This window comes from Castanea sativa, chromosome 10 (genome assembly GCF_040712315.1).
Source record: "Castanea sativa cultivar Marrone di Chiusa Pesio chromosome 10, ASM4071231v1".
Classification (NCBI taxonomy): domain Eukaryota; kingdom Viridiplantae; phylum Streptophyta; class Magnoliopsida; order Fagales; family Fagaceae; genus Castanea; species Castanea sativa.
In genome coordinates, this window is record NC_134022.1 from 7691161 (window position 1) to 7704959 (window position 13799).

The 13799-nt window shown below is 35.3% G+C and overlaps 1 protein-coding gene across 2 annotated transcripts in view; it reads left to right on the forward strand.

Annotated features, from left to right (window-relative positions):
- LOC142613642 (uncharacterized) overlaps positions 1-13029 on the forward strand; it is a 35630-nt gene extending 22601 nt beyond the window's left edge. For both annotated transcript variants that reach the window (XM_075786080.1, XM_075786081.1), the window contains exons 13-23: positions 1612-1705; positions 4605-4713; positions 4787-5052; positions 5170-5294; positions 5982-6216; positions 8672-8860; positions 8978-9261; positions 10047-10248; positions 10332-10571; positions 12005-12090; positions 12597-13029. In XM_075786080.1, the coding sequence (XP_075642195.1) occupies positions 1612-1705; positions 4605-4713; positions 4787-5052; positions 5170-5294; positions 5982-6216; positions 8672-8860; positions 8978-9261; positions 10047-10248; positions 10332-10571; positions 12005-12090; positions 12597-12753 (1987 nt within the window). In that variant the 3' untranslated portion in view covers positions 12754-13029. The remainder of the gene's footprint in view (positions 1-1611; positions 1706-4604; positions 4714-4786; positions 5053-5169; positions 5295-5981; positions 6217-8671; positions 8861-8977; positions 9262-10046; positions 10249-10331; positions 10572-12004; positions 12091-12596) is intronic.
- The last annotated feature ends 770 nt before the right edge of the window (positions 13030-13799 follow it).

Genomic DNA, 13799 nt, shown 5'->3' on the forward strand with positions numbered 1-13799 from the left:
TAAAACAAGTAATAGAAAGAGTATTTTTTCTGTAGGGATTTTTTTTTGGTTGGATGTAGAGGGTTACTTAGAATGCCCTTTTTCTAAGCTAAAAAAAATTGTCCTTTTATGGTGGAGCAATACGTAAATATCAGTAGTTTGTATATTTGCTGTCCATAGACTTTTGGGAAACTAGTATTGAATTGAATATTATGTACCCCTGGTCATATTGAGATTGCACCCAACTAGACCAAGCAAGCACTTTGTCCATTGCTGCTGTGGCAGGACCTTGATTATTAAACACGATGACCTCAGCTGCTGTGGAACACAGGAGTTGCCCAGGCTGGGACATGACAGTGGGAAGAAACATAAAGACAGTCCCCAACTTGAATTTATCCAAAATTTGTAACATTCTTCTAAGCCAAAATTGATCTATAAAGGAATCTTTTTTTTTTTTATCAGTAAATAAATTTATTGATAAAAAGCAATCCCGGTACAGTAGTTGTGTACAGAAGAAAGAGAGAAGAGAAGAGGAAAAAATAAACAGAAAATCAGCTAAGTATCGTGCCAGGATTCCACGAAGTCTAAAAATCCATGCACAGAAAACTAAACTAGTGCAAAAGTACAATGTAAACCCTACAAGTTTAGTGAATTGTCATTTTCATTCACTAAGTTTAAATTTAGACATTGTAGTCTGTTAACTATTTTGTCATTGTGGTCTTACAGCACTGTAATTTCAGCCATTTTGTTCATTGCTGTTTGAAAATCTCTGTTAACTCTTTCAAAACGATTCCATTTCACATGATAAAAGATATAACAGCATTGTTCAAATGGCACTGGACAAGATTGACAATAACGTACTAAAATGAAAAAAAAAGTATACATAGTGGAATGACAAATTTTAAACTTAGTGGACGAAAATGACAATTCACTGAATTTGTAGGGTTTAAACTGTATTTTTTTCCTTTTTTCACATTTACCTATCAAAAATGATTTTTTTTTACATGATGACAAGGATAATGTTAAGTGAATTATATTTATTATGGTGTCAACTATTTGTTATCCAAATAATTCTCATAGCATATTATCTGTTGAAATTCTTCAATAGGAGTTTATTCAAGAATTTAAAATTTTATGCAGACGTTATTTTCTGACACCCCCATCAATCAGGATAAACTCTTAATTGTGTGTGTGCGTGTGATTTCTATATCCTTAGCATCTTTTCTCTCTCTCTTTTTTTTTTGGGGGGGGGGGGTGTTAAATGGAAACCTTTGAATCATCTTAACAATTAGCTACCTGTGAACTATTAAAGAATTGATGGTGCCACTGTTAAGTGACTGAAGGTTTAATAAAAAAATAATGCTGAAAGGCCATATAGATTTGGTTTTCTGCATCAGCTTAGAAGAAAATAGCTTCTGTCAAGATGCCTTAAATTTTTATTTGTTATGCTTTTTATCAATGAAATGCCCTTTCTATCTCAATTCAAAACCTTTCCTTTTTAGCCTGAAGACATCATTTTAGAACTCTTTCTGTTACAATTGACAAACTTGAATGATAAATATTGGTATGGTTTTAAAAAGATCTTAAAAAGACCAGTCCAGGTAATAACAGCATATTACTTATGTCTAACAGCGGAGGTGCTGGGGACAATGGTGGTCTTTACGGGGAGGAGGGCACAATTACTGGAAAAAAATGCCCTCAGGGCCTCTATGGTACTTTCTGCGAGGTTGGCTTGCTTTGACACTTGACTTTAATATTGAAAACATGCATCCATGTTGTTATACTGAGAAACAACATCACTTGTAGCGTCATGTAATACTTGCATTTTTTCCCTTTACATTCTATGAGGAGCTGTAACATTTTCTTTGATCTTTTAAGATTCTCAATCATAATTTTATTACCTGTTACTAACTTATCATAATCAAGGGCTGTTACATTGGAAAGCTTGGTGTATCTTCATTTTTTCATGAGGATAATTTTTCTTCTTTATCATTATAGATGAGAGAAGACTGCAATTGCCCCTCTCTAGGTTACTATTACAGGCTTAAAAGGTTAGAAAAAGGTTCCCTAAGCAATTGGTTTTAGAGAATAGCACAAATACTCAAGTGCTAGATGAACCCTTCTGTGTCATGGGCTCAAGGACATCCAAGAATTCAATTTAGGGAAAATGTGGAAAGATGTGTTTGCTCTCTCAATAAGATCAAGAGGGCAGACTGTATCTTTTCACCCACAGTTTGTACCATAGTGATGCAGCCTGAATAAGGCAGCAAAGATGACATGTTTGCTGTAAACAGAAGATAAAGCCTAGAAGGCAGAAAAGGGAGTCAGTAACCCCAGAAATAAGATTAGTTCTCTTTAAAATATAGCCAGTTTTCTTCAGATTATTACTTATTTATAAGAGAAGCAATGCCTGACTTGTCAAAGACACACAATAAATGCTAGACAGCTGACAATACATTTAGAAATTGGAGCATCAAGTGGAATTATGCTTATGTAGGATACAAGAGTCATAGATAAACTTGAAGAGGCAGTAAGTGATTTTTCAGTTTATTCTTGATTTCAAAATGTGGTTTTGTATGGACTTTTTTTGGAGTGTATGATCCTAATGCAGATGCAAATAGATAGCAGCTTTGGGAAGAATGGGAAAGGGTATATAGTTGGTTGGTGCATAGGGGAGGCTTTCAACATAATTCCTTTTCCAAGCAAAAGGAGGAGCATTAAGAACAATGGTAAGGATGTGGCAATTTTCTGGAGCTTATTTCAGAACATAGCCTAATGGACTTACCATTGGAGGAAGGTGTTTAAACTTGGTCAAACAATCATGGTCACCCATCAATGCCCAGGTGGGACAAATGTTTGATCTCACTAGATTTGGAAGAACTATTTCACTACTTGAATCAGAGATTTCTTCAAAGATCATATTCAAACTGTTTTCCCATGTTACTTGATGGTAATGATATCAACAAGGGCAAGGGCTTATTTACATTTGAAAATACGTGGTTAAGAACTGAGGGCTTTGTGGATAAAGTGAGAAATTGGTGGGGGAGTTATCACTACCATGGGTCTCTTAGTTATATTTTGGCTTTGAAACTCAACTCCTTGGAAGACAATATGAGAAATAGGAGTAAGGAGACTTTTGGAGATGTGACAGTATGGAAGAAACATTTATTAGTGCTAAATGAATGGAGGAAGAGGGATACCTGATTGTTGAAGTTTCTTTTATTCCAAAGAATATGGGGGCTTCAGATGCTAAAGATTATAGGCCGATCATCCTTTTTGGTAGCGTCTATAAGATTGTGGCTAAAGTGCTAGCTAAAATATTGAAGTTGGTTTGGGGTTTGATGTCTTAGACTCAAAATGTTTTACACAAGGGAGACAGATCCCTGGATTCTTCCTTAATGGCAAATGTGTGGATAGTTGTTTGAAAGTTGGTACCCCAGCGATCTTATGTAAGTTGGATCTCAAAAAAGCGTAAGATCATGTTAGCTAGAAGTTTTTGTTATACATTTTAGAGCAGTGTGCCTTCCTGAGTAGGCGGAGAAACTGGATTTAGTTTTGTTGTGGCTTCCTGAGTAGGTGGAGAAACTGGATTTAGTTTTGCATATCCACAGCTCATTTCTCCATATTGATCAATGGTAATCCTAGTGGTTTTTTTGATAGCTCGAGGGGTCTCCACTAGGTTGATCCACTTTTCCCCTTGTTTGTTAATGGAGGCTTTGAGCAAACTCATGGTGTGAGCAGCTGATGGCCATTTTCTTCAGTAGTTTGAAGTTCGAGGGAAGGAGAATGCACATGTAATGATATCTCACCTTTTGTTTGTTGATGATACATTAATTCTATGTGACCCTGAGCCAGATCAAATAGGGTATTTGAAGTGTATATTGTTGTGCTTTGAAGCTGTTTCTGGGTTAAAGATTTATTTATCCAAGGCTGAGATGGTTCCTGTTGGAGTGGTTCTAGGTATTGAGGAGCTAGCAGCAATATTGGAGTGCGGAGTTTCTACTTTGCCCATGAAGTATTTGGATTACCATAGGGCTCTTGGTTTAAATCCAAGGCTATTAGGGACCCAATACTTGCAAGGAATAAGGATGGAGAAGCGGTTAGCAGGGTGGAAAAAGCTTTACCTGTCTGAGGGAGGTAGGATCAGTCTCATTAAGAGTACTCTCTCTAGCCTGCCGTCATATTTTCTCTTGTTATCCTGATTCCAGTAAGTGTTGCTAACCGTTTTAAGAAGTTACAACATGGTTTCCTTTGGGGTGGGCTACTTATGTTAATGCCAAACTACAGGAAGTCACTATGTAATTATCTGTTGGTTTCAACTATGAAACATTAATTACTCAAATGGAAGTATATGACTTAGATTACTAGGCTGAGAGGAGTACATATGATCTGAGGTTACCATGAAATAAGACTACTTTCATATGTATGGAAATGTTTAGATGTATGTGTATGCATGTGGGCATGTGTAGCATGTATTTTATATATGCAAGATTTATCAAGCAAGTATAAATGTTCACGTCTTACTTCTTACTCCATACACATTATTTAGATTTTCCTTGGTTGTATATGTCTGTTATTTATTATTATTATTACATAAAAGTTTTTGGCAATGAAATGTTGTATAGGAATGCCCCATTGGTACTTACAAAGATGTTGAGGGCTCTGATGAACATCTTTGCACACCATGTTCCCTTGATCTTCTTCCCAACCGGGCTAATTTCATATACGTGCGAGGTAATTTTGCTATAATCTCTCTCTCTCTCATTTTTCTTTTGGCCCACGTCTCACTTGAGAGCACTTTTTTCAGGAGGAGTAAGTCAGCCATCGTGTCCCTATAAATGTATATCTGACAAGTATAGGATGCCAAATTGCTATACGCCTCTTGAGGAGCTGATGTATACTTTTGGGGGGCCCTGCCCTTTTGCACTTCTGTTGTCATGCATTTTGGTGCTTCTAGCTCTGTTCTTAAATGTTTTAAGAATCAAAGTAGTTGGGTCAGGTTCTTATCACAGGGAGAATTCAATTGAACACCACTGTCATCACCCTTTTCCATACCTTCTTTCTTTGTCAGAGGTACATTGTTGATTATAACAGACATTTATTTGTTTCAGCTTATGCTGCCTGCAGTGATTACTAGGCCTACTTCAGCATTTTACAAATCTGATTTGTTTATCATATACTTAAACCTAGGTGCGGGGAACCAGAGCGGAAGAAACTCAAAGCCATGTTCACAGAATGTACTTCATGGGTCCCAACACATTTAGAGAACCGTGGCATCTTCCTTACTCTCCTCCCAATGCAATTATTGAAGTAGTGTAAGAAAACATTTCAAGTTAAAAAGGATATAGGCATAATCTGATATTAATGTCATATGTGATATTTCTGAATATCTCGACCCGGATTTTTTTGCCATTTACCCTGATTTTGCTATCATTTTCGTTATGTAGCATCAAAGCCAAACATATTTGTTAAGTAACATCTCAAGAATTAGAGACTCGAGTTTAATGATGAAGCTTGAGTCTAAAGAGACTCGGTTTTGGTGCCCTGGCAGAGGATGATGTGGATTTTTTATCCACATGGAACTCGAGCCTTAAGGGTCAAGTTTCTTAAAACGAATTTGAGTCTCTAAGACTTGAGGTGCTACTTAACAAATTAGTTTGCAAAACTTGTCAACTAATGAAATTGTTTGTAAAATTAGGTCAAATGTCAAGAAAATCCTCGACCCTAGTAAACTCAGCCAACTTCTTGATATTAATCATCAGAGTTCAACTCTTTTTCTGATGATTTTGGCTTAGTTGGGAAGAAAACTGTCGTTGCTCTTTTGGCATCATGCAATTGGAGTAGTTTTTATTCCAAGATACACTTCTTAGTGACACCTTTTGATTAAAAAGCAGTACAAACTATGAAGCCCATAAGATAGAACAATATTATGTTAGCATCAATTTTCTTTGTCTTATATCCTAAAATTTTATCTGTAATGTACAACCCTTCTTGTTATGCAGGTATGAAGATGCATTTAACAGATTTATTGATGAAATTAACTCTGTTTCTGCATATGATTGGTGGGAAGGGTCAGTTCACAGCATACTTTCAGTTCTCGCATATCCTTGTGCCTGGTCCTGGAAGCAGTGGCGTCGAAGAAAAAAAATTCATCGCCTTCAGGAATATGTGAAGTCTGAATATGACCATTCATGTCTGCGCTCATGTAGATCCCGAGCCCTATACAAAGGGATGAAGGTTTGACTTATTATGTGTTTATTGGTTTAGAGCCAATTTATTTGTGTTATGCAAAGTTTTAAATTAAGTTTTGTACCTGGTAATTACAGCTGAAATTCTTTTTATCAGCAAGCAAAACAGTATACCGACCCCCCTATTTTGTGTCTTGCTGAAATTTCCAATCTGTAGTATGTTTTGGCCATTTCAGCCTATTTTGGTAGTTCTGGATGATATTTGCATATCAGCCTGGAATGATCTGCCTAGAGTATAGACTGCATATTTTTGGTTTCTTTTATGAATATACAGACTATGTATAAATAACACTAAAGTATATAGAAATGCGACGGTACCAAAATATTTTGTTCCAATGGACAAACTAAAACATTCATCAAAATGGAGTGTAAAACTTTGCTGTGATATTAATTCAGTACTCCCTAATAAAATACTACTCGCTGGATGGTGTTCACAACAAAGTAAGTTCTCATATCTGTGTCATTCCCCCTCAACCCCCCCCCCCCCCAACTTTTCCCATTTGTTTATAAGATCACCTCCTGTGATAGTTGTAAGTCTAAAATAGAGAAAGGAAAGAACTTTTGGATTATTTGAGCTTACCAAAAAAATTAAGACATCCAGTTTGCAGTGGTGCAAGATAAGCTATTTGGATTATTTGAGCTTTATTGTGAGAGAAGGTATTGATCTTCCAGTGTCTTAAAACTCCACTTGACCCCAAAGTTGATAGAGTCTAGTATATTTTGACTGGGAGTCACCTTAGATTTAGTCAGGGGGCAACCCATGACGACCTAGACATGATGTATACATTCGTAGCTAATATCTACATAGATGATTCTTCAATCTTAGAATAGAATGGCAAAAAAGTATACATGTGGCTGACCCTGTTGAGAATGCATAGCTGATCCCGAAATTTTGAGACTAAAGGCTTGGTGGTAGTTGTATGATTCTTCAGTCTGGTAATATCATCACTAAAGATTTGAGGTTATAGATTCTCAAATAAAAAGTGTATTCAAATAAATAGATTCAAATTCTTATCTTCTGGCTATCAAAATCGTTTACCATTTGTTTGGGTTAAGAATGATTGACCAGAATCTGAGGTTAAGTCAGTATTTTAAATTATGCTATCTGCAATTCTTGAGTTTGGCAAGTTAGAAACAGAAATTGTTATTTTCTATGGAACTTTTTGGTGGAATTTGTAGAGGCAAAATTATGATTACAAATTCCACCTAAAAATATGTATAATTTCCACGTTCTATCCAGTTGGCTCTTTCTTGTGTGTCACACATTGTTCCACATATAACTTGTGTTCATTGCTGACTGAGGCTAAATTTTTTAGATTTTTTTTTTCAATACCAACTCTCATTAGATTTGATAATTATATATTGTTTATGTAGTTTTTGCTTAGTTTAGATGAGTATGATTTCTTTATATGTGCTAATCAATAAAATTAGTAATTGATGGGATTGTAAATCCAATGATTTTAAAATTTCTATAAAAATTATCAATTATTTCATCCAAACACAAGGTGAAGGAAGAAAAAAATTTCTTTCATTGATGCCTTGATTTTGATATATTTTCTCAAAATTTTGACTTGACTTACTTCTAAATTTTGTGAGTTATCTTTTTACTCAAGTGAGAAGTTCTACTGTTTTTGTCTCCTTTGTTTACCTTTTTCCCAGTCAAGCCATGTGTTCACTTGACGAGTTTGGAACAATGGACTATGTAATAATGTATCCATACCTTATTGAATGGGTTTGGATCATCTGATTATCTTTTGTTTTACATCATCTCTAAATCAGGACACCGAAACTTGATTCCAGATTTTTGCTTAATGAGACATACATTACATTTTGTGGTTATGAGTGTCACACACTTATGTGAGTCATATGATAAAATCTGAGACTCTGACTGTGATACAAACATTGTCACTGAAACATGAATTCTCTTTGTAACACATGGCAATATTAATGCCCACCATCAACTTGTGTCAGTGATTATTCTTGTTCAACTTATTGGCTAGTGAGCTTTTGAAATGTAAGTGGTCAACTGTAAAGAGGTAAAAAAAATTCTGAGAGTCCTTATTGTATCCACTGATGTTCGTTAGTGTTACAGGTTATAGGACATTCTAAATGTCATGAAATATTGTTATACTCCTTGGATTCTATCTCATTTCCTCTTTAGATTTATTTATTTATTTATTTTTTATTGTGTGTGTCAAATAAATGTAGATACTAATTATATCCATTATCTCTGGAGGGGTTACTTTTTTCTAAAATGTCTAGGAAGTCACCTCATCTATTTGTCCTGGACAGTCAGCAAACAAGAGGCATGTGTCTGTAATCCTCCCTAGTTTACTAAAACTATATACAAAATATCCCTTGAAGTGTGGATTTCCGTTCAGTTTTGAACTTTGCATAATTTCATTTTCTTTAACATGAGTTAATACAAGTGGACATTAATACAGGTTGGGGCAACACCAGACTTGATGGTGGCATACATTGATTTTTTCCTAGGAGGTGATGAGAAGCGATTGGACATGGTATCAATTATTCAGAAGAGATTCCCTATGTGTATAATTTTTGGTGGGGATGGAAGCTATATGTCACCTTATAATCTTCACAGTGATACATTGTTGACCAATCTTCTTGGCCAGGTCTCTTGGTTGTTTATGATCTTTTAAATAGCTTCAAAATTATTTCTCTTTTGGTGTCTCTAAATATAATTTTAAACATTTATATCTGACAAAAAGAAAACTGTATTTGTTTCCCAGCATGTCCCAGCAACTGTTTGGACACGTTTGGTTGCTGGTTTGAATGCTCAGTTGAGGACAGTGAGGCATTGCTCCATCCGTTCTGCACTTATACCTGTTATTGACTGGATAAATAGTCATGCAAACCCTCAGCTTGAGTTCCATGGGGTTAAAATTGAGCTCGGATGGTTTCAAGCAACAGCTTCTGGTTACTATCAGCTGGGTATTTTGGTTGCATTTGGTGATTATTATTTTCAAGATATGCTCCAACCTGATTTATTGGACAGTAGTGATGACTCTACAAGGTAACTTTAAGCAGTTGCACGATTGCTTGAACCAGAGCTTTTACCTACAGTTCCTATATATCCTGCACCATAGATTTTGCGCATTGCAAGACTAATACATCATAAACTGTCCATCTAATAGTTCACATCACCTAAAATCTGTTTCAGATGCATGCAACTAGCAACTATCTGTAGATAACCTACTTTCTTACTCTGGTGACAAGAGACAACTATGCCTTCTATTCTGTGCCATTCATGCAGCCTACGTCAGAGACAGTTTTCTGCATTTGTTGCTGAGGAAATTTTTTATGGGGATGTAAAATTTTGTAGATATGATTATTTGTCCTTTAAGTAGAGAGACAAGAAAAACAGAGAAAAGAAAAGAAGAAATGAATTGGTGGAGACAAGATTCAAATGTAGAACCTTTTCCTCTGAAACCATGATAAACTACCACTTGTCCCTAAGCTTAAACTGTTGGAAAATGGTGATTTAATCATTTAAACATTATTCTAACAAATAATACTACCTATGGATGTAGATTTTTAATGGCATTAAACTCATCTGTGTCTAAAGGAAATATAACAGTTTATCTTTCAACAATAATATCAAAAGGGTAGACTTAATACTTCATTTATTGGCATCATCTGTGGTTAGGATAAATAGCAATTTCTCTCTCCTCGTAGTCTCCAGTGAATGCCCACGATATCAAAGGATCTGTTGATTCTTTAGTCCCAAATATATATTTGTTAGTCCAACAATGAAACTATAAGTTGACTCTTTTGGTGATTTATTGAATAATGTTTCAGGAAAAAGGTTGCGTCTCCAAGAGAAAGTCTTAAGCAGAAAACTTGGGCTCATACAAGTCAAGCATTTTCTCTTAAAAGGATAACTAGGGGAATTAATGGAGGACTCATAAATGATGTTACATTGAGATCATTAGATTTTAAAAGGGATTTTCTCTTTCCCCTTTCTCTCTTATTGCGCAATACAAGACCGGTTGGTCGTCAGGTACTTTGATGATAATATGTCTATCCCCGCTACAATTTACTGAGTAATTCTGCTTTCTAATACTTGAAATTTCTGTGTTTCAGGACAGCCTGCAGCTGTTGATCACTGTCATGCTTTTGTCAGATCTTTCTGTCACCCTCCTTATGTTGCTTCAGTTCTATTGGATCTCTATTGGGGCTTTCCTTGCTGTGTTGCTCATTCTTCCCCTATCACTACTTTGTCCCTTTCCAGCTGGATTAAATGCCCTATTCAGTAAAGAACCTAGAAGAGTTTCACTTGCACGTATTTATGCATTGTGGAATGCTACATCTCTGTCAAATATTGTAAGTTATACCAAGTACCTGGTACTTGTAACAAGAGCTTGATCAATTGCTTTCCTCTCTTTTTACCTATCAGTGTCAGTGAGGAGCAACTAAATAAATTAGGCTTATTTTTTATTATAACGTAGGGAACCTTTATAAAGAAGAGCCCTTTTCAGGGGCAATTTTGTGATTTCCTAATTTCTGGATATGGGCTGCGCTAATGGTTCATTGGGTCTTATTTTGGGTTTTATTTAATTTTAGTTATTTAGTTGGGATTGATAATAAAAGCCCAAGGTGTCCAACTCTTATTAGGGTTTTAAGAAATCTAAGTTCCACTATGAATAGGAATTAGTCTTCTATTGAAAGAGATGTAATGCTTTCTATAAGTGGCATGAGATGCGTTTCAAGGTGGGAAAATGTCAGAATAGCAATTGTAGACTAAGTTTGTCTCCAAACATGTTTGGAGCACTATGGCTTCAACCTCCAATGGGAAGATGACATGTTTCCTTGTCATGTGTAAAGCAGACGCTTGGTTGGATTAAGTGTGGTTAAAGTGTGGTTAAGTGAGTCATGTGCATTGCACATGAAAATGACACACGTCATCTTCCATTGGGGGTTGAAATGTAAGGCTCCAAACATGTTTGGAGCCAAACTTAGTCCACAGTTGCTATTCTGTCATTTTTCAACATTGAAACACATCTCATGCCACATATTATGTATAGCTTGTGATACAGACTACTCATGCTTCTTACTGTTGTAGCATAATTTTAGGTGATTGATTATATAATTTTCTGTAGCTGAGAAGTTTGCATACCAACATCCTCAAAATAACACTATCCTTACTCCCTAAGTCAGTATTGTTAAAATTGTAGGCAAGTCCCTTTTTATTAAAAGAAAATTTTAAAATAAAATAAAATTTCATGGTGAATGTGCTCTAGAATTTTTTTTAAAAAAAATAGTATTTTAAAAGGAAAACTGTGGGGTTTTTTTTTTTTGTTCGTTTTTGAGTTTCCATTATTTTGCTTACATCTCAGTTTTTCCCTTGATCTATTAACATGTATAATTTAAAGATAGAATTGCAGCAAAAAGTACATTTGTATATTAACATAATTTTAATTTTCGAAGTTTAGTTCCATGAAAATCTATCATATGAAACCTATAAGCTGATTTGCACAGTAGAACTGTGCTGTGCAGAGTGCAGACTTGTCAATCTTCTGCCACATTTACTTATTTTTTATTCTTGAACAATTTTATATCATTGTCATTGCAAATGATTACTGGGATGTAAAAGATATATTTGCTACTTCCCTGCTATAAATGATTACTGGGCCGACAGTGGGCTATTATTTGTGCAGTTCTAAACGCAGTTGAAAAGGCTCATAGTGTAAATATTTGTAATCTTCTGGTCATATCTATTATCTTTGCTAGTGTCATGTAATGACTGTCTTCTGCAGGCTGTGGCTTTCCTTTGTGGCATTTTTCGTTACGGATTTTCCTATCTCCAGCCACCTGACAAGTCAAGTGCATCCACAACTAGAAGGTGAGCCTTTTAATTTCATATTACAAAACCATATTTAGCAAATAACTCAAATTTTTTGCAAAATCACAATTGGGATCTAGGACAACATCCCAGGTCAGGAGTAGAGTTTCTTGTTCTCATATCTTTCCACAATTGACCTGTGTTTAGCAACACAGTTTGCAGACTGATTTCCTGTTCTGTAGGTATAATGAATAAGAACTTACATAGCTGCTTTTTTCAAGGCTGAACTCTTACCCTGTGCTCTATAGGATATTTAAGTGACCTAGTCAATAATCACATAGATCACTATCTTGGATGAAAATGTTTTGTTGGTCTCACATGTATAAAAATCAGCCTATATGTACTTTGCCTTAAATACCAAAGTGTCTTTCTCTTTCAAAAATGATTGGGCTATATTTTGGTGTTTCGGCTTTCTTCTTTCTTGGCGCCTTTTTTTTTTTTTTTTAAGAAATTTTTTCTTTCTTTGGCCAAATGTTTTAAAAGCTTTTAATTGTATTTGCTGACAGGGAGGATGATAAATGGTGGCTTTTGCCAACCATCCTTCTGCTATTCAAGTCAATACAAGCTCGTTTGGTGAACTGGCACATTGCAAATCTAGAAATTGAAGATTTTTCCCTCTTCTGTCCAGATCCAGATGTTTTTTGGGCTCACGAGCCAAGCTGATGACATAAAGTAAAAAAATGGCATTGCAATGTTGCCATAAAACTCAGCTTCAGCAAATTTTCAGCTGCTTTGCCTTGTAAATATTTTCAAAGTTGTATAAAGTCATAGAGTATAGGGTGCAAGTTTTCTCCATTTTGAGAGAGGTATGTCTAGGAGTATAGAGGATAGATTTCATAGTTCATTTTTCACTGGGAAATACTCCAATTTGAATATTAATTCTATTTATAGAAACGTAAGCTCCGTTTGGTTTGCGATTGCATTTGGAGCATTTGCGTTTGGGGCCTCTCTTTTTTTTATTTTAAGTCTAGTGCCTAATGCACTCTTCATGGGACATGAAAAGTGCATCAAGGCAAATGCACAATAAATTCATTAATGAACAGTAATCAAAAAATATTTTTTTATTGTTTTAAATTTTCAGCAAAATAAGCAGTATCTAAACGCACATGTAATCTTTTTGGGTTACTCTCTCTTGCCCCTAGTCTAAGCAATGGCAGGCAACCACTTGTGGTTATTGGTACCTTAGAAGATGGTATATCATTTAATGCAACTTTTGTGCCACAACATTGATGTGACTAATTGTGAATGGCCGATTGTTACTTTCTCATTGATTCGTCACTTTTCTCTACAACTTATAGTCAACCGTATCAAAGGTGCAACATAAGTTGTTGCAAAAATTTATGCCTTCCGAATTTCTCTTCAATGATATCAACATAGCTAATATTATATTACATACCAACATAGATTTTTGCTTTATTTCACGTAGGACCCTCAGATTAAATGAAAATGTACAATTAATCACTATTTTTGTGTTCATAAATGTCAACTTTTTCTTTCAAATTTTTATGGGAGACACCATTTTTAATCATATGTGCACCTAGGTTAATACCTACATTAATAATGACAAACAGTTATTGCTTGTTTAGAATATAAGAGAGAAGTTTGTAGTGTGCTTTTGTGTTACTTAGAAGTTAGTAGCCCCCGTAGGGATTGAGGGAGCCCAGGGTAGTCGTTACGTACCTCTTACAAAGGGCTCCATGGTAGACCTA